This window comes from Salmo salar, chromosome 14 (assembly GCF_965601325.2).
Source record: "Salmo salar chromosome 14, fSalSal1, whole genome shotgun sequence".
Lineage (NCBI taxonomy): Eukaryota > Metazoa > Chordata > Actinopteri > Salmoniformes > Salmonidae > Salmo > Salmo salar.
Genome location: NC_138304.1, coordinates 28,580,014 through 28,602,003, shown reverse-complemented (window position 1 = coordinate 28,602,003; position 21,990 = coordinate 28,580,014). Strand labels below are relative to the sequence as shown.

At 44.3% G+C, this 21,990-nt stretch overlaps 1 protein-coding gene across 5 annotated transcripts in view; it reads left to right on the top strand.

Annotated features, from left to right (window-relative positions):
• LOC106569208 (collagen alpha-1(XV) chain) overlaps positions 1-21,990 on the top strand; it is a 47,708-nt gene that overhangs the window by 9,452 nt on the left and 16,266 nt on the right. For 2 of the 5 annotated variants that reach the window (XM_082960882.1, XM_082960881.1), the window contains exons 1-3: positions 10,235-10,939; positions 17,951-18,504; positions 21,005-21,079. In XM_082960882.1, the coding sequence (XP_082817008.1) occupies positions 10,630-10,939; positions 17,951-18,504; positions 21,005-21,079 (939 nt within the window). In that variant the 5' untranslated portion in view covers positions 10,235-10,629. Of the gene's footprint in view, positions 1-10,234; positions 10,940-17,950; positions 18,505-21,004; positions 21,080-21,990 lie in introns of those variants that run through there. The other 3 variants (XM_045694138.2, XM_082960884.1, XM_082960885.1) reach the window with 3 other exon arrangements.

The window sequence follows — 21,990 nt, the reverse complement described above, 5'->3', positions numbered from 1 at the left end:
CTGCACGGTACTGTCTTTCCAAGCTAGTCGGAAGACTTCCAGTTTGGTGTGACGCCATTTCCGTTCCAATTTTCTGGAAGCTTGCTTCAGAGCTCGTGTATTTTCTGTATACCAGGGAGCTAGTTTCTTATGACAAATGTTTTTAGTTTTTAGGGGTGCAACTGCATCTAGGGTATTGCGCAAGGTTAAATTGAGTTCCTCGGTTAGGTGGTTAACTGATTTTTGTCCTCTGACGTCCTTGGGTAGGCAGAGGGAGTCTGGAAGGGCATCAAGGAATCTTTGGGTTGCCTGAGAATTTATAGCACCACTTTTAATGCTTCTTGGTTGGGGTCTGAGCAGATTATTTGTTGCGATTGCGAACGTAATAAAATGGTGGTCCGATAGTCCAGGATTATGAGGAAAAACATTAAGATCCACAACATTTATTCCATGGGACAAAACTAGGTCCAGAGTATGACTGTGGCAGTGAGTAGGTCCAGAGACATGTTGGACAAAACCCACTGAGTCGATGATGGCTCCGAAAGCCTTTTGGAGTGGGTCTGTGGACTTTTCCATGTGACTATTAAAGTCACCAAAAATGTGAATATTATCTGCAATGACTACAAGGTCCGATAGGAATTCAGGGAACTCAGTGAGGAACGCTGCATATGGCCCAGGAGGCCTGTAAACAGTAGCTATAAAAAGTGATTGAGTAGGCTGCATAGATTTCATGACTAGAAGCTCAAAAGACGAAAACGTCATTGTTGTTTTTTTTGGGGGTAAATTTAAATTTGCAGTAGACACTAGACAGTGATGATCACAGTGACATTTCATAGTTTGAGGGCACATTACTAAGTTATCTCATCGGTACTTTTGACCTCTTTCACTCCTGTACATTTGACCTCTTTCACTCCCTACAAAGGGAGATTTATGAATGAACTCTGCTGGTGCTGAATCACTGCTCAGTCACTGTAACAAATCTGTCTCAGTCTGATCAATAATCAATAGAGGTTTGTTTTAGTGGACTGTTTTCCTGTGTGGACATAATGCTGCCACATTCTGTTATGACGTGATGCCACCAGTGCTGTATGATTTCTGATTGGTTGAATGAGCCAGTGAAATGGCTAGATAGTCTTTATAGAGTGGACTGAAAGACAAAACCAGACCCAGAGGCATTGTGTTCACCTTACCTGCCAAAGTACGTGTATCTGTGTCTGTGTATGAGCGCATGCATGTGTATACTTCTTGTTTTTGGATAGGGCTTGCTTGTCTGAACCCTGATACCCTGCTAACTCTTCTGTCCTGTTGTGTTGTGAAGGGACCCTTGGCAGACACAGAGAGACGGCCCAGGCCCTCCTCTGTCTGACCCAAATAAGCATGAGTGGCAGACCACACAATGCATCTCAACAGGTCTCTCTGCCCAGCCATTACTACTAATTGTGGGAACAGCGTTGCAGCAGAAACGTCCCTAGTGAACTGTACTGTACTCCCAGATGTTATTAGGAATCTAGTGACTCTATCAGACACTTTATCAGCAACCTTTCCTTTTTAGTGGATTTGGACATTAGGCCACTTTAAGCACTTAATGATCAAGGACAGTGTTATTTTGGCATGGCACCATACAATATAAGAAATGTATGTTCTTAAACAATTTATTGCATTAATGGTACTGTAGTACTTTAGCTGACCTCCCACTCAACTTTACTCCAGGTTAGAAGGTATTCATTTAGAATTAGGTAAATAAACTAATCTGATGCTCATTACCGAGCAAGACAGGTAATGTTTCAGAAAACGTTCCTGTTAATTGCACTGATCATTAAAGGTGTGCCCTTAAGGCTGACCCTGAGCTCTGTTTGTTATTGCTTCCAATGAGGACACTGAATGAAATATGGCCGTGTTAGCCCTTGTAGTGCTACTGTACTGTAGACCTGTGTTCAGGCCAGCCCAGCCTCTCTATACAGCCTGTGATAGCCCAAATGTAAATAGTTACACCCAAGCACAGGAAGACATGGCCATGAATGAACTATTCTCAACTGAAACATGATGTAGAGGTGTTTTAGAGGTGAATAGGACTGGGGGGCATTTAAATGCAATCACTTAGATTGTAAACAGGAAAGGATATATTATATTTTATGTCTTGCTCGGAAGACCAAAAAGTGACACTATTTACAGTTGAAAGTGGCATGAAACATTTCATAATTTCAGTACTAACAGTACTCTGTGAACATCCTGAAACCAAGAAAATGTCAGCGACTAGCACCTGACTCACCCTCCATCACCACCCCCCCTCCAGTGAGAATGGGATCTGAGGATTTACACTTGTGCTCAAGAGATTCAAAGTTTCAAGATTTTTCAGGCTGAGAAGTTGTGTTTAGATAGTGGCTTACAGCTGGGCAAACAGGAGGACTGGCCACAGAAGTGTCTCCTAGCCAACCTGCACAAATGTCCATAGACAAGAATTCAATAGAATTCTCCCATTCAAACTCATGTAAAATCCCACATTTTTGGGGGCATTTGAGCTAGGTCAAACAATTACACAATTGACAATGGGAGTGAACCTACAAGGCCACCACGGACCAAATGAGCTCATAAAGAGAGAGACCACTTGTTTATAGGACTTACCACATTGACTCGCCTATTCAGCTCTCCCAATTATCTGGGGCACGCATTACCCAATGGAAAAACCACATCAATGAGCACATGGCCCTCCTCTGTCCCCTACCACGCTTGTCTTTAGGCGATGGAGGGCTTGGGGTGAGGCTGAGGGTGGGGGTGAGGATAAGGGTGGGGGTTAGGGTAAGGTCGGGGGACACTTGAAACAATAAAAACTGAGTCTACTGTATTTCAGTGGGCCAGATGTCAAGATTGACCAAGGCTTAGCCCCGCATGCCAGGCTTAGTATTGTCAGAGGACACACAGCTGTTGAAAGAGACTTTGACATTCAAGAGTTAATTGAAGTTAATACTAAAAGGTTGCTCAAATGTTTCATGCCTTGTATTATTCAATCTGTGGACATTAGTGTACACATCGTACAACTGAATGATTCCTGATCAAAATCAAATTTTATTGATCACATACACATGGTTAGCAGATGTTAATGCGAGTGTAGCAAAATGCTTGTGCTTCTAGTTCCGACCGTGCAGTAATATCTAACAAGTAATCTAACAATTTCACAACAACTACCTTATACACACACAAGTGTAAAGGAATGAATAAGAATATGTACATGTAAATATATGGATAAGCGATGGCCAAACGGCATAGGCAAGATGCAGTAGATGGTATAGAGTACAGTATTATACATTTGAAATGAGTAATGTAGGGTATGTAAACATTATATAAAGTGGCATTGTTTAAAGTGACCAGTGATACATTTATTACATCTAATTTTTAATTATTAAAGTGGCTAGAGATTTGAGTCAGTATGTTGGCAGCAGCCAGTCAATGTTAGTGATGGCTGTTTAACAGTCTGATGGCCTTGATATATAAGCTGTTTTTCAGTCTCTCGGTCCCTGCTTTGATGCACCTGTACTGACCTCGCCTTCTGGATGATAGTGGGGTGAACAGGCAGTTTCTCGGGTGGTTGTTGTCCTTGATGATCTTTTTGGCTTTCCTGTGACATCGGGTTATGTATGTGTCCTGGAGGGCAGGTAGTTTGCCCCCGGTTATGCATTGTGCAGACCTCACTACCCTCTGGAGAGCCTTATGGTTGAGGGCGGAGCAGTTGCTGTACCAGGCGGTGATACAGCCCGACAGGATGCTCTCGATTGTGCATCTGTAAAAGTTTGTGAGTGTTTTCGGTGACAAGCCAAATTTCTTTAGCCTCCTGAGGTTGAAGAGGCGCTGTTGCACCTTCTTCACCACGCTGTCTGTGTGGGTGGACCATTTCAGTTTGTCCGTGATGTGTACGCCGAGGAACTTAAAACTTTCCATCTTCTCCACTACTGTCCCGTCGATGTGGATGGGGGGGTGCTCCCTCTGCTGTTTCCTGAAGTCCACGATCATCTCCTTTGTTTTGTTGACGTTGAGTGTGAGGTTATTTTCCTGACACCACACTCCAAGGGCCCTCACCTCCTCCCTATAGGCTGTCTCGTCGTTGTTGGTAATCAAGCCTACCACTGTAGTGTCGTCTGCAAACTTGATGATTGAGTTGGAGATGTTCATGTGTTATGTGCTCTGATAACTTCCAAAATAACTTGCATTTAACATAGGTTTATATTATTGACCTCACTGTAATGCATTTAATACAAGTCATTCCACTTAATCAGCCAATGCCAGACACTGTATATCTTCTTTACTCAATTACCAATGGCTGCAGGCAACTGCTGTCCACCATCCCTACATGGCTGTCACAACACACAGCCACACGCTTTAGGCCCTTGTCTGTATCTGAGGAGAGGAGAATGTCTGAGGTTGGGTAATTCTCCTCTCATGACTTCCTTTAAAAGCTAATAGAATTGGCTGGACGCCCTGCCCTGAACATCTCAACCACTTTGGTCAAAAGAGACCCTCTCTGTACTCACTCTGTAGAGCGCTGTGTCGCTTTACCCACTAAGTTCACTCAAGGTTATCTAGAGCCAAAGCCAAACTCTGGATTTATGGCATAGAGGCATATCCTCAAATACAAGGCGCCTTTGGGATATTTTAATTTGCTGCTGAGCCACGTTACTGCTCTTCACAGTTGTGACAAAGCCGAAGTGCAAAGTGCTTTTCTGTATAAGTTACCCACTGTCACGACTTCCGCCGAAGTCGGTCCCTCTCCTAGTTCGGGCGGCGTTCGGTGGTCGACGTCGACGGCCTTCTAGCCATCGCCGATCCACCTTTAATTTTCCATTGGTTTTGTCTTATCTTCCCTCACACCTGGGTTTAATTCCATCAATTCCATGTTGTGTATTTAACCCTCTGTTCCCCCCATGTCCTTGTCCGGAATTGTTTCTTGTAGTGCTTGTGCACGTTATGCTGGTGGATACCGGGTTTTGTTTGACCCATTCATTGATTGTTCTGTTTACGGTGTTTTTTATGTTTATTAAACAACACAGTTGAAAATCAGTTTTCGCTCTCCTGCGCCTGACTTCTCTGCCGCCAGTACGCACCCCGTTACACCCACTGTCAACTGAAGACCTGTAAGTAAGCAGTTCGATTAGCCAACATACTCACTCAAGGACATTGACTGTCTATCAGTAACAATCAAGTACTTGGAAGACACCCTCAACATCAGGTTTAGTCTAATGCTACACTCAATCTGCACTCTGTGCTTTACACAAAATAGGAGGGTCACCACCCAGGCTTAGGTGATGAAGAGTATTTTGGAAATACAGTTTTGTATCTCAACCTCATAGGTTGAGGTCTCACAAGGGTCAGATATTGCTGTGCCTTAATAATCCTTTGTTGGCTTTTTGGCTTTTCATTCTTTTTCTGAGGACATTCTAGAACAGGCATTCTTATTGTGAGGTCAGCTTTCTGGCCACCCCCAGGTTAGGTAACAACACACCCACTCATAGGCTCTATCTTCTCTCTGTTTTGGGCCTTTTCCCACCATTCTTAGTCTGTCTCCTGGGACCCCTCCTCTCTTCCCAGCCCAGGTTAACTGTGATTGATCCCTGAGTGACAATAGAGGAGCTCCCTAGTTCTAAAATAATTGATTGATGAAAATGCATTCACTCTCCCCCCTTTTCACCTGCAGGTGGTCACTGTGTCTTTAGCTGGGTGTTGGGGAGACAGGAGGTGTCTTCAGCTCTAGCATTCTTTACATTCTCTGGATTTCACCTTCCCCGAGGGAGGCAGTCTGCATCACAATAAGGATGGGCAGGACTGGCCTTAGCCCTACCTAATCACAAACAAAGCCTATGTCAAAACCCCTTAGGGCGGATTTACACACATGGGGTGGCAGGTAATGCTTAAGAGCGTTGGGCCAGTAACTGAAAGGTCGCTGGTTTGAATCCCTGAGCCGACTGGGAAAGATCTGTTGATGTACCCTTGAGCAAGGCAGTTAACCATGTAAATTGCTCTAATTCCACTTTTAATCCAACCCCACATACATAGGTTTTGGCGAGGTGAACTGCCACACTGGGAGCTGTTGTTGGGGTTAAGCGCCTTGCTCAAGGGCAGGACTTTGGCATCTAGGATTTGGGGATTTTTTCCTATTGCTGTTTTCCTAGTAATAGGAGAACAGGCCTGCAATCGAGGCTGCATTGAGTTGGATCGCTAGGAGGGAGAGTGAACTTATGTATCTATGTGTGGAGGGAGAGTTTAAAAGTGAAATGTTCTATTATTACCTGTCCCAGAGTGGAGAACAGTCACAAACTGTCTACCTCTCCACTGGTCTCTACCCCTAGCTCTTATATCTAGACAGGGATTGGGATTTTATGTTCCTCTGACACAATAAATACATTGGCTACCGTATGGACATCCTACATACTCTGTCCTCAAAGTGGATTGGTCTAACTGTAAATTCAAAGGGATGTTTTATGCTTTTTATGTCAAGTTGGCATTTTGTCCATAGTAACACCCTTTTATTTGAATGTCATGTGGCAGTTTTATGCCGTTGAGATTTTATGTCGTTTTATTAAAGACATTGGCCAGCCCTCAGATAAAATTTAGGCTGAACTGAATGTATACAGCGCATTCGGAAAGTATTCAGACCCCTTGACTTTTTCTACATTTTGTTACTTTATTCAGCTGTGCTTCCCTTTGTAGTCTGTAATAGTTTGCAAACCCTGCCACATCCGACGAGCGACAGAGTTGGTGTAGTACGATTCAATCTTGTCCCGAAGCCACTCCTGCGTTGTCTTGGCTGTGTGCTTAGGGTTGTTGTCCTGATGGAAGGTGAACCTTTGCCCCAGTCTGAGGTCCTGAGCGCTCTGGAGCAGGTTTTCATCAAGGATATCTCTGTACTTTCATCTTTCCCTCAATCTTGACTAGTCTCCCAGTTCCTGCCGCTGGAAAACATTCCCAACAGCATGATGCAGCCACCACCATGCTTCACTATAGGGATGGTGCCAGGTTTCCTCCGGACTTGACGCTTGGCATTCAGGCCAGAGTTCACTTTTGTTTTCATCAGACCAGATAATCTTGTTTCTCATGGTACGAGAGTCCTTTAGGTGCCTTTTGACAAACTTCAAGCGGGCTGTCGAGCCTTACTGAGGAGTGGGCTACCTTAGTATTTAAAATAATGTATTTCTGTTTTTTATTTATAATACATTCGCAAAAAATTCTAAACACCTGTTTTCACTTTCTCATTATGGGGTATTGTGTGTAGATGGATGAGGAAATGTTTTTATTAAATCCATTTTAGGATAAGGCTGTAACGTAACAAAATGTGGAAAAAGTCAAGGGGTCTGAATACTTTCCGCACTGTAAACAACTGGTGAGGATAGTTACTGGAGAAGGGATCTCCTGAATATCGTAACGTCTGGTGGCATACTAAAAATGTATTATTTAGCAAGGAAAATAATATTCAAAGAAGAATAGAAAATCAGAATGTTTGTCTTGCTACATGATGGAACAAATCTTTTTTTGAGAAAGAGTCTTAGACCAGACTGGACTAGAGGCCAGTGGGCCCACGTGTCTGACTAAATCACCCCAATAAAACCAGACTGCTTTTGATCTGCTGCCCATAATAATGATACAATATTTGAGGGGCTCTTGATGAGAGAGCTTCCCAGTGATGGTGATTTAATGTGGCGAAGCTCTGTTTTTGTTCACCCATGAAGCCTCCTGGCTCTTCTCTTTAGTGAGACCTGACCCCTACTGACATCACATTGGTCAATCTAAAGTGACAGCGACTGCTGTGATTGGCTGTGGATTGTATCTCTGTATCCCAAATTCCACCCTATTCCTTGTGTAGTGCATACTGTTGACCAGGGCTTTGGTTAAAAGTAGTGTACTATAGAGGGAATAGGGTGCCATGTTGGACGCAAGGGACGCAGACTGTGTATACAAGGCTGTTTTCATAAGGGAATTAAGTTTTGTCTGTGATTCTAGATGTGACCACATGGTGGAGCTAGAGGACCACTGTGTGTGTAGTTGTTTTAGACTTCTCAGCATAAACACTGAATTTACGACTGCTGTAAGCTATAGACATATAGTCCCAGTCGGTGTTCATGTAATATTAAGGAATTCCCCTTGACCACGCCCACAAATTGGGGAAAACGAACATTCTTTCCCATTGACCTCCACTGTAAAAGAGGAAACATCGTCGTTGAATTTTTTGTTATACAGAAATAACAAAACATGTAGAAAACACAGCTATGGTGTTGTTCAATGTACATGTAGACAGGTAAAAAATCCCGACCTACGGTTCGAAATGCTCCAACGTAGAGAAAAAGAGCCTGCAAGAAGAGCCCTGTGGCTTCAGGCTATTCGGTGTTGGAGAGGAAAAGGGGTATACGGGAAGCCCAACAATATAACTTTTCTCTAAGTAGTGAGAACGTTAGGGAGCAGGCAATGTTGAAAAGTCATCATTAGACATATTGTACTCTTCTTAAATGTAGTTTTGTAATTTACTAAAACAAGCAGACAACAGGAACGTTTTTGCTATGAGCCAATGGGGTAACCTAGGAATCCATCTAATACCGACTGGGTCTATGATGATTGCATTTACACCTGTTACAAATTACACAGTTACCAAAAATCTGAATTCTTATATTAAACACAGAGACATTTTCTGCTTCAAAGAGGTTCCATCACCATAGTGAAATTGACAGGAGTTTATTACAGATTTGAATGGGTATTCAAACCCATTTTTTATAGTTAGGCTTTATATGTGCTCAATATTTATAGCATCAGTCCATCACTTTGGGCCAAAGCTCTTCTAGACGTGTGATGAAGTTGCAGGTGTTACTATATTACTATATTACCATATTGTCAAAGGTCTTGTGTGCTGTTTCCCTTTGGAAAATTACAGTCTCATCTCTGTGTGAATAGATTCACAAAATGCTTCAGCTGATGGCTTGTGACAATAAACCAATTAATGGATGTCGTGGGGCATTGAAGTGAGACTGAGGTTAGTGGTTACCTTCCCTGGCCTCCTAGCCCCCTGCCCCCCTGGCCTCTAGTCCCCCTGGGTAAGACTGGGATTAGAGGGGTGCAACACGGATCCCCAGAACACCCTTACATAAAACACTACCACCAGGGGGCAGGCTAACCAGGGCTCATCTGGTCCATTTAGCAAACATCCAGTCCCTCATTAGGACCACTGTAGCACCAGTGTCCAGTCTCTTTAGTATGGAGTCCATCCATAGCACCACTGTGGATTGCTGTGAAATGATAATGCACTGTCAATTCCAAGTCCTGGTCGAAATATCCAAACATGCACATCACAGTAACAGTTAGTGTTCAATGGATGATTGTGTATAGGTAATCTTACTGTGCATTTTAATGGGTACTGTTACTGTTAATGATACAATATCTGAACAGTGTGTTCCTCTGTTACTTATAAATGATTGGTCCGGAGTGGGCTCATCCTCCTCTCTGTGTGTGTGTGTGTGTGTGCTGCTGGCAGGGCTGTCAGGACCCGTCCCTAGGCCCCATCCTCATCCCCTCAACACCAGAGCCATGAGTACTGAGTAGCGGAAGAGGCTTCTCTTTGTCACTACGCCTGCCTGTGTCTCTGCCCAGCCCCTCTGATCACTGAACTGTGCAGGCTTGGCAGAAACCCATCTCCTCTCCTCCTTTCCTCCGTGCCTTGTTTCTCCTCCCCTCTTTTGTCACAGTCCAGCTTTTCACTCTCCCATGTCAAATCAGTGTCCATGGCCCCTCAAAGTCAGACAGCCACTGATTGGCAGATTCCTGGCCCTGTACTATTTGCCCGAGTTGAGCATTTATGTCAATAATTTTAAAAACTGTGGAGATGTACCTTTACACCTGTACTTCTATTGAGTTTATTAATGGACATGAATGCAACTGACTGAGGATAGGTAATATGTTAAATGCCAAATGTTGTAGAAACCGTTAATGTTACATTTAATTATTTGTTCGTTTGTGGTGCCTTTTTTACAGAATTCTTTTGAGATCTTGTAGTCCTGATTTCTGTCCCTGGGGGATTGAAAAATGTGTGCAGTGCTCACCATGTCCTTATAAGCAGGAAATATCTCATCCAGGAGCCTAGCCAATGTCGCAGTGCCCATTATTGAACATTCTTCCAACTGACCACCATTTGTTTTGTAAGCAAAGACCAGTGATAGACAGTTCCTTCGTGTTCAGTAAGCTGTAGTAGAGTTGGTGATGGTGGTATACGGAGGGGGATAGCATTACTCAAGAGGGCTGTGGCTTACATGCTCTTAACACACCCACTGTGATGTGAGCCGGACATAGTGTAGAGCTGCTGCTGTGCCGCCTGTGAAATACCTAAGTCTGCATGGTGTTGAGGGGGTCTGGAGCAGGGGTCACTGCTAGACACTGAGCAGAGCAGAGGAGGACCAGGAAGGGAGAGAGAGAGGAGAGAGATAGGAGAGCGAGCGAGAGGAGAGAGTGGCTCACAAACATACACACACAAAGAGAAAGAGAGAGAAATAGAGAGAGAGAGCATAAAGTGAGAGAGTTAACATAGACAGAAGCAGGGAAGAGAGGGGAGGCTGAGAGCTGAACTGTTCTGCTGAGAACATACATCTTGTTGAAGTTTTGAGTCAGTACTTGGAGCATCAGGACAGGATGGCTCTCCTGCGTCTTTATAGTCTGCTGCTGCTCATGGCTCCTGTTCATGGCCAGTGGTGGAGTGCTTTCTTGGGGAAAGCACAGGAGATGACCACACAGCCCCCCACCACCGTCCCCACAACCACCCAGGTATTGTGGACCACAGAAGGGACAGAGGTGGGCCAGGTGGGGACTCAGATGGAGGTCTTCACCACTGCACCTGTTCAGAGTACCCTGCTACAGCGCATCCAGGAGCCTGCTGGTGCTGGAACCACAGAGATCAAGCCCAAGGCTAAGAAAATATATCTGAAAATGTGGAAGAGTCGTGGTGAGTTAGTCTGGAGTGTGCTAGGTGATGTAGTTGTTTCAGTTTTATTTCCGTGGGGGGATTCTGTCCAAAAAGTTCTGTTACTGGTTCTGCACATTAGTTGTTTGCACTTTCAATGAAAGAGGACCAGTGCAGTAACGATTTAGCATAATGCTCTGAAAACTCTTTCCTGAAGGAATCTGAAGACACTGACATGTGGCAGCTGTGGAGCTGTGGAGCTCACGGTGGTTCATTATTTTTGTTAAAGTAGTCTCAAGCTGATACTTGTAGTGGGATCATAACAGGGATTAGTTAGTGTGTTCCCCCACAGCTTGAGTGCGGCTATGCTTTTTTAACTTGTCTAATTGAGGCTGTGCGTTGTCGAGGGGAGTAGGCTTGTGGTTTCCTGCTAGCCCCTTGGTTTCCAATGTTAATCCCTATCACATGATATTATAATAATAGGATTAGGGCCAGGAGACTTCCTGGAACCTGGAGAAATTGGGGTCTGAGCATGAGCATTGTTTCAGAGCCTCCCGCTGGGCTGGGTTGTGGGGTGAGAGAAAGGGGGGGGGACAGACGGGTGAGGGATGGGAGGGCTGGGATACGGGGTCCGGAGTTATTATGTGTACCACAGGATGATGGTCCCGCTGGGTTGTGGGGTGAGAGAGAGAGGGGGAATCAGGGACAAATGGATGAGGGATGGGAGGGAGGACTGAGATCAAGAGGCTGGGGATGAGAGGAGAGGAGAGATACAACATGTTTATCATTGAGATGGATGATGCACCAGTTATAGGGAAATCAGTTACCAGCATACCAAACTCAGCAAAAAAAGAAACGTCCTCTCATAATAAACTGCTTTTATTTTCAGCAAACTTAACATGTGTAAATATTTATATGAACATAACAAGTTTCAACAACTGAGACATAAACTGAACAAGTTCCACAGACATGTGACTAACAGAAATGGAATAATGTGTCCCTGAAAAAAAACATGAGCTTCATGATGAAGGCTCTCCTGTCTATTCCTCTGTCTGAGCTGTACTGTAGGTGTGATGCCCTGACAGCTTTTCTCCACCATGGTAATGTACAACAGCTGTCTGTCGCTCCAGCCTCCATAAACAGTAGCTCTGCTCCCAGATGTCCGCTCACTCAGTATGACAAGCTACTTAAAGAACTTTACACAGGTTCACACCTTTCACCTGTATGTTATTAGCATTACTGTGTTGATATACTAAGGCAGTGTCTTCTTTGAGGACATTGGATGTGCATGTTTCAATATATTTCCACCAAACTGTTATATATGAAATTCTAATGGATCTCTCTCTCTCTCGCTCTGATCCCACTTATAGATGGGCTTGTCTGTGACAGTCTGGGTTGTGTGACTCAGTCAGTGTTTGTGTGAGGCTGCATGTTGTGGGAGGCATTCGTTCCGAGTGGAGGATGTTCAAACACTACCACCCTTCTCCCTAATTGTCATGTCTTTTTCCACTTCGCTAATTTGATGAATTACAGACCCAATCAGACCCTGTATAGCCTAGTGGCAGAGATCAGAGGCCCACTGATGTGTAGAGGAGGTTTAATACTTGACAAGACTGAGGTGAAACTAACGGCCAAGAGGTTACCTCAGTGGAATGTTGGGGTGAGAGTGGTCGTCACGGGAGATGAGCTCCATGTGGGAGAGAATGGAGAGAATGTGATCGATCTTTCTCCACTAAGCACTCTCCCTAGTTATTTGGGGGGAATTAGGGTCTGAAAAGGGGAAGAAGAGGGAGAGCAATGATCCATAGGTGAACGTCTAACTCATTAGGGGTTTGTTACTGTCAGTGATGAGGATAGATGAATTTGTGAAAGAATTATAGACCATGGACACATCAGTTACCGCAAGATGAGATATTATCTACATCTGTGCTTATGCTTTGTGTGTTCTCATGCAAACAATGATGTTAATAGTGATTGTGATGATAGTCAGGTGATAGCACAGAAGTATATCTGCTAATTGATTAGTTACATTGGAGGAGATCCATAAATGTTCAGTGGTGAAATGGCATATCTTCATGACGTATGGTGACATATCATGACGAGAGCATTGGATGTTATCGTTGTACAGTTATGCAATGCTGAAATTAGAAATGTTGCTGATGTCTATAGTAGTACCGTACCCTTTATATCCTTACATATATATCCAAGATGGCGTAGCAGTCAGACGTCTTTGTCTCGTCCCATGTATATATCTTTTTCTTCGCATTCTTTAAAATCTTTTTTCCTAAACCTCAACTTCAAAATACTCTCCTGCAACCTGCCTCACCCAATGTGGTGTGGATCTGTTTTTTTTCTAAAGTATTTCTATTTACCTCAACTGTAGCTAGCTAACTAGCTACCAGCTATCAGTCAGCTAACCTTTAGCTCGGAAAGCTCTCGCCAGTTCGTACAACGCATTTCAAACCAGAGCATACCGGACCTATTTTTCTCTCCATATCCCCGGATTCCTACCTGCAAACTCTGAACCCTTTCATCTGGATCATGGCAGCTAGCTAACCGCAACCCGGGTTGACTACTCCTGGCTAACGTTTCCGTGCCGGAGCAAGCACCAACTAGCCTGGGGCTAGCCCATGCTAGACCCATCTCCCAGCTAGGGCTCCTGGGCTACTCTTGAAGCCCACTCCTCGACTACAATATCCAGACCCCTTCTACTGCCGGTACGGGGCACGGAACCCCGCCGATCCTTCACGACTGGAATACCGACATAATCTGCCCAAGGATCCCAACAGGCCCCTCAGGCGTGACGTCCCCTGAAGGCCCATTCTGCTAACCGCGGCCTGCTAGCTATCTATAGCATATTGGACTGTTAGCTGATACACCGGCCAGTTTCTTGGACCACTATACCCATTTTGCCAATTGGACTTGGACCCCTCTGCTACTTGGAACCCTACTAATTCCACGACTGGTCTATCGACGTCACCACACGAGGAGGCAAAACAGACTTTTCCCCCATCGCGATGTCCCTCTAAGGCCCTTATGCTAGCTTGCTAGTCCCGGCCTGCTAACTGCTAGCTTGCTAGCCCTGGCCTGCTAACTGCTAGCTTGCTAGCCCCGGCCTGCTAACTGTCTGAATCGCAGTGTCCCCAGCCAGCCCAACCACTCACTGGACCCATACGATCACTTGGCTATGCATGCCTCTCCCTAATATCAATATGCCTTGTCCATTACTGTCCTGGTTAGTGATTACTGTCTTATTTCACTGTAGAGCCTCTAGCCCTGCTCAATGTGCCTTAACCAACCATGTTGTTCCACCTCCCACATATGCGATGACATCACCTGGCTTAACCTCTTACATCAAGACGTTCCGCTAGCGGAACACCTGCTCCAATATCCAATGATAGGCGTGGCGCGAATTACAAATTCCTCAAAAATACAAAAACTTCAATTTTTCAAACATATGACTATTTCACAGCATTTTAAAGACAAGACTCTCCTTTATCTAACCACACTGTCCGATTTCAAAAAGGCTTTACAGCGAAAGCAAAACATTAGATTATGTCAGCAGAGTACCCAGCCAGAAATAATCAGACACCCATTTTTCAAGCTAGCATCTAATGTCACAAATAACAAAACCACAGCTAAATGCAGCACTAACCTTTGATGATCTTCATCAGATGACACACCTAGGACATTATGTTATACAATACATGCATGTTTTGTTCAATCAAGTTCATATTTATATCAAAAACCAGCTTTTTACATTAGCATGTGACGTTCAGAACTAGCAAACCTCCGGTGAATTTACTAAATTACTCACGATAAACGTTCACAAAAAGCATTAACAATTATTTTAAGAATTATAGATACAGAACTCCTTTGTGCAATCGAGGTGTCCGATTTTAAAATAGCTTTTCGGTGAAAGCACATTTTGCAATATTCTGAGTAGATAGCCCAGCCATCACGGCTAGCTATTTAGACACCCACCAAGTTTAGCCCTGACCAAACTCCGATTTACTATTACAAAAGTTTGATTACCTTTGGTGTTCTTCGTCAGAATGCACTCCCAGGACTGCTACTTCAATAACAAATGTTGGTTTGGTTCAAAATAATCCATAGTTATATCCAAATAGCGGTGTTTTGTTCGTGCGTTCAAGAAACTATCCGAAGTGTAAATAAGGGTCACGAGCATGGCGCATTTCGTGACAAAAGATTTCTAAATATTCCATTACCGTACTTCGAAGCATGTCAAACGCTGTTTAAAATCAATTTTTATGCCATTTTTCTCGTAAAAAAGCGATAATATTCCAACCGGGAATCTGCGTTTAGGTAAACAGACGAAAAAAAATAAAGCATGGGGTCGACTTGGGCACGAGCCTGAGTCTCACAGTACTGTAACCAGCCACTATCCAAACGCACTACTTTTTTTCAGCGAGAGCCTGCAAAGCCACGATTCAGCTTTTTGTCGCCTTCTGAGAGCCCATGGGAGCCGTAGGAAGTGTCACGTAACAGCAGATGGATAGAGATAATCAAGAAGGGCAAGAAATTGTCAGACAGGGCACGTCCTGCATGGAATCTTCTCAGGTTTTGGCCTGCCAAATGAGTTCTGTTATACTCACAGACACCATTCAAACAGTTTTAGAAACTTTGGAGTGTTTTCTATCCAAAGCTAATAATTATATGCATATTCTAGTTTCTGAGCAGGAGTAATAATCAGATTAAATCGGGTACGTTTTTTATCCAGCCGTGTCAATACTGCCCCCTAGCCCTAACAGGTTAAAATCAATTTTTATGCCATTTTTCTCGTAAAAAAGCGATAATATTCTGACCGGGAAATCGTTTTTTATTACAAAGAGAGTGAAAGTAAAAGCATGCTATCCCCTCATGCACGAGCCTCAGTCTAATGGCCCTTTGATAGAGCACTTGCCAAACGCGCTAATGTGTTTCAGCCTGGGGATGGAATTACATCGTTCAGCTTTTTCCTGCCTTCTGAGAGCCCATGGGAGCCGTAGGAAGTGTCACGTCATGCCAGAGATCCCCTGTATTTGTTAGAGATCATCAAGGAGGGCAAGAAATGGTCAGACAGGCCACTTCCTGTAAGGAATCTTCTCAGGTTTTGGCCTGCCAAATGAGTTCTGTTATACTCACAGACACCATTCAAACAGTTTTAGAAACTTTAGGGTGTTTTCTATCCAAAGCCAATAATTATATGCATATTCTAGGTACTGGGCAGGAGTAGTAACCAGATTAAATTGGGTACATTTTTTATCCGGCCGTGCAAATACTGCCCCCTAGCCCCAACAGGTTAGCAAACAGATTACCGACCAATTCGAATCTCACCGTACCTTCTCCGCTATGCAATCTGGTTTCAGAGCTGGTCATGGGTGCAACTCAGCCACGCCCAAGGTCCTAAACAATATCATAACCGCCATCGATAAGAGACATTACTGTGCAGCTGTATTCATCGACCTAACTAAGGCTTTCGACTCTGTCAATCACAACATTCTTATTGGCAGACTCAGCAGCCTTGGTTTCTCAAATGATTGCCTCGCTTGGTTCACCAACTACTTCTCCGATAGAGTTCAGTGTGTTAAATTGGATGGCCTGTTGTCCGGACCTCTGGCAGTCTCTATTGGGGTGCAACAGGATTCAATTCTCGGACCGACTCTCTTCTCTGTATACATCAATGATGTCGCTCTCGTTGCTGGTGATTCTTTGATCCACCTCTACGCTGACGACACCATTCTGTATACCGCTGGCCCTTCGTTGGACACCATGTTAACTAACCTCCAGATGAGCGTCAATACCATACAACTCTCCTTCCGTGGCCTCCAACTGCTCTTCAATGCAAGTAAAACTAAATGCATGCTCTTCAACCGATCACTGCCCGCACCTGCCCTACCCGTCCAGCATCACTACTCTGGACGGTTCTGACTTAGAATATGTGGACAACTACAAATACCTAGGTGTCTGGTTAGACTGTAAACTCTCCTTCCAGACTCACATTAAGCATCTCCAATCCAAAATTAAATCTAGAATCGGCTTCCTATTTTGCAACAAAGCATCCTTCACTCATGCTGCCATACATACCCTCGTAAAACTGACCATTCTACCGATCCTTGACTTCGGCGATGTCATTTATAAAATAGCCTCCAACACTCTACTCAACAAATTGGATGCAGTCTATCACAGTGTCATCTGTTTTGTCACCAAAGCCCCATATACTACCCACCACTGCGACCTGTTTGATATCGTTGACTGGCCCTCACGTCATACTTGTCGCCAAACCCACTGGCTCCAGGTCATCTACAAGTCTCTGCTAGGTAAAGCCCCGCCTTATCTCAGCTCACTGGTCACCATAGCAGCACCCACCCGTAGCACACGCACCAGCAGGTATGTCTCACTGGTCACCCCCAAAGCCAATTCTTCCTTTGGCCGCCTCTCTGTCCAGTTCTCTGCTGCCAATGACTGGAACGAACTACAAAAATCTCTGAAGCTGGAGACTCTTACCTCCCTCACTAACTTTAAGCACCAGCTGTCAGAGCAGCTCACAGATCACTGCACCTGTACATACCTCATCTGTAAATAGCCCATCCAATCTACCTGATCACCATACTGTATTTATTTATCTTGCTCCTTTGCACCCCAGTATCTCAACTTGCACATTCATCTTCTGCACGTCCTACCATTCCAGTGTTTAATTGCTATATTGTAATTACTTTGCCACAATGGTCTATTTATTGCCTTACCTCTCTTATCCTACCTCATTTGCACATGCGGTATATAGATTTTTCTACTGTATTATTGATTGTATGTTTGTTTATTCCATGTGTAACTCTGTGTTGTTGTGTGTATCGAACTGCTTTGCTTTATCTTGGCCAGGTCGCAGTTGCAAATGAGAACTTGTTCTCAACTAGCCTACCTGGTTTAATAATGTTGAAATAAAATAAAAAAATAACAAAAAATATCCAGCGTTTTCTATACAGCTTTAGGCTCATACATGTGATTCTGTTCATTTTGTTTAGATCTCATGAATCTGTTTCCTCCTCCTTACAGAGCGTGGCTCTACAGGACACCTAGACCTGACCGAGTTGATCGGAGTTCCACTCCCTCCCTCTGTCTCCTTCATCACCGGCTATGAGGGCTTCCCGGCCTACGGCTTCGGGCCTGACGCCAACATTGGACGTCTCACCAAGACCTTCATGCCCGATCCTTTCTTCAGGGACTTTGCCATCATCGTCACCATCAAGCCCAGCAGCAAACAGGGAGGGGTGCTGTTCGCCATCACTGATGCCCAGCAGAAGGTGGTGCAGCTGGGGTTGGCACTGACGCCCGTGGAGGACGAGACCCAGAGGATTCAGCTGTACTACACCGAGGGGGGCGAGGAGTCCTCACGCAGCCAACAGGTGGCGTCCTTTAAGTTGCCTGATATGAGGAATAAGTGGACGCGCTTCACTCTGTCGGTGCAGGACCAGGAGGTACGCCTCTATATGGACTGTGATGACTTCCAAGCAGAGACCTTCCACAGGAGCAGCCGCCAGCTCACCTTTGAACCCAGCTCGGGCATCTTCGTGGGCAATGCTGGAGGAACTGGCCTGGAGAAGTTTGTGGTAAGTAATGTCTACCACTTATTGGTCTTCTGTTTCATTTGACCGTGTGTGTGTGTGTGATCACATTCTCTGCGCTATGTAGTGTGAGTCCTACTGTTTGCCCAGTCTTTGTTAGCATGAACATTACTCCAATAACATGATAAAAGACTCAAAGATCATCTGTGTAGAATTATTCTTAACAACTGTACTAAAACCTCCACAGCTGGGACTTCTTCCAGCTGGCTGTGCACCACTTGTCTAGCATACAATATCCTATTCTAAGAAGAATGTTTAGCTATATCATGTATAGTGATTACTGTATGAATGTGCTCAGTCATGGATTTTTGTCAGTTGATCAGTTTTTCAGAATCAGCTCATATAAGGTTGTATAACTCAGCTCCAAACATTCTGGTATTTGACAGCCATCGATAGGACACAGACCTGATTCAAGGCTAACGGGCGGTCTTGGCGGTCTCTCAGAGAGGAAGGGAGAGATATCAGTAAGCCTTGTTTAATAAACAGAACCACCTCTGCATGGTCAACTCAGCTCAGCTCAAGGCTTCGCGTTTATGTATCTTGTGATCTCTGTTCCAGTCTTCTCTGAGAGGAGAGACACTGAGGTTCACTCAAATCAAATGTTATTGGTCACATACACATGCTTAGCAGGTGTTATTGCGAGTGTAGGGAAATGCTTGTGCTTGTAGTTCCGACAGTGCAGCAATATCTAACAGAAATCTAACAATTCCACAACAACTCCCTAATACACGCAAATATAAGTAAAGGGATGGAATAAGAATATATACATATAAATATATGGATGAACGATGGCAGAGCAGCATAGGCAAGATGCATTAGATGGTTTAAAATCTAGTATATACATATGAGATGAGTAATGCAGGATATGTAAACATTATTAAAGTGACTAGTGATCCATTTATTAAACGGTGTCTTCCCCTTCTACCCCCCTTCTACCCCACATTGACTGTCTTCCAGTGACGTTACAGAGTGAGACCATTGAGATATTTCATATAGATTATCTATGGAGACAACTGTACAGCCCAATAAGAGCAAAACTTCCCTTAATGCCTGGCCACTTCAATATGGTCCAACAAACGCTGATGATGATGGAGTGAATGTGAATGGGACTTCCAAATGAACCGTCCTGCAATGTTCTTTATTAGCATGCTGCTGTGCTTTAAGAGTGGTGCTGACGGTGGTGGTAGCGGTGTGTGTTTGGGAAAGTGGTTTCCATGGCGATGGCAGCAAAGTGGGCAGCTTTTCCTTTTGTTGTTGTGAGGCACTTTGGTGCCGGCCAGGGGCCTGAGAGGGCCAAGAGGGGTAAAGACAGTGTCAGTCAGTCAGAGCAGAGGGGCCAGAGAGGGAGGGAGGAGAGGGGGAAATAAGGGGGAGAGAGAGGGAAGAGGAGAGGAGTGGAAGCAGAGAGGGAGGGAGGGAAGAGGGGTGAGAGGAGGTAGGAGAAGGGGAAGGGAGGGAGGTGGAAGAGGAGAGAGGCAGGGAGGTGGAGAGAGGAGAAGGGAGATGGGTAGAGGGGTGAGTGAAAGGGGGAGAATAAGGGGGGAAGAGATCCCACAGCCAACAGAACACAGTGGACTGTCATGCTGGGGGATACAATACTGCTGGGCCAAATGCCGTGCCAAGAGATGGCTCTCACCCTTCAAAACCAGCCTGGACAAAGCTCTGGGTTTTGTTTTGATGCAGCCTTCATTAGTTTCACTCGCTTCCTCTGTCTGTCTTTGTATCTTTGGACTTGTGTTCGTTCTGCCTCTGTTTCTCTCTATCTCCTATAATATGATTTTATGATTTCACAGTAAATGTGTTTCAGTCAGTAATTTGCTGTGTTCTGTACTCTGTATTTTACTGATCATAATCTGCTACTAAATCTGCTACTGTACGTGATGTTAATCTACTCATCCTGTTGGCTTCTAGTCCAGGGGCCTTAGCCAATGTTTTTGTTGCCACACTCTTTCATGATCAGTGGCATTCTCTATAATTTCCTCCAATGACGTCATCGTGTTGCACATTACACGCTTTAGGTTAATAACGTGGAAGGTGGAAGGAATGCTTGTGACAATGACAGTTAATGAGTGTGTGCCAGGCCCGTCCCTATCAAATACTGCTCACAGATTAAAATGTGTGTAACCATGTGTTGCCTGTAGAAAGGGCCTCTTTCCTCTAAAAGTCAGCATTTTCTACCTGTATAGGAAAGCCTTCAGAATAAACGTTCCTGCTGTGTGACTCTTTTTGCCTCTCTCTCTCTCTGTCTCTGTCTCTCTCTCTGTCTCTCTCTCTCTGTCTCTGTCTCTCTCTCTGTCTCTCTCTCTCTCTCTCTGTCTCTGTCTCTCTCTCTGTCTCTCTCTCTCTGTCTCTGTCTCTGTCTCGTCTCTCTCTCTCGCTCTCGTCTCTCTCTCAATTTAGCCAATTCAATTAGCTATATCAGCACAATAACTCCCTATTATACATCAGCATTATCACATATCTCTCTTTCTCTCCCTCTGTACAGGGCTCTATCCAGCAGCTGGTGATCAAGCCGGACCCCAGGGCAGCAGAGGAGCAGTGTGAAGAGGATGATCCCTATGTGAGTGTCTACACCACTGCCTGTTCCATAGATATGTATTCATCCATAGCCTTGAGCTCCTGATATTCTAAAGGCCTTGCCAGCACAGATTCTTTAATATGTGTTAAGTGTCTGGCTCTCAAGACTCATTTATACATGACTTGACTCTGCATAGAGCATACTGGTGGCTCCCTCTTGTGTTTAAAATGTAAAATACTGTTTACTGGTTGATTGCTTCACTGGCTCTCACTCATATCACTCACTATGTACCAACATTTGAATGTACAAAGCTGCCACTACTCTGGCCTTCTGTGCCTAAATTATGGAATGAAGAGTTAGTCCCCTCTAGTGTTAGTGAGAGAAATGCTACTTCTAGGTCACTGGTGTCAATCTCTTCTTTTTTATTAAATTTTTATTTCACCTTTATTTAACCAGGTAGGCTAGTTGAGAACAAGTTCTCATTTACAACTGCGACCTGGCCAAGATAAAGCACAGCAGTTCGACACATACAAAAACACAGAGTTACACATGGAATAAACAAACATACAGTCAATAATACTGTAGGAAAAAAAAAATCTATATACAGTGAGTGCAAATGAGGTAAGATAATTGAGGTAAGGCAAAACATAGGCCATGGTGGCGAAGTAATTACAATATAGCAATTAGACACTGGAATGGTAGATGTGCAGAAGATGAATGTGCAAGTAGAGATAATGGGGTGCAAAGGAGCAAGATAAATAAATAAATACAGTATGGGGATGAGGTAGTTGGATAGGCTGTTTACAGATGGGCTATGTACAGGTGCAGTGATCTGTGAGCTGCTCTGAGAGCTGGTGCTTAAAGCTAGTGAGGGAGATATGGGTCTCCAGCTTCAGTGATTTTTTTTGCAGTTCGTTCCAGTCATTGGCAGCAGAGAACTGGAAGGAAAGGCG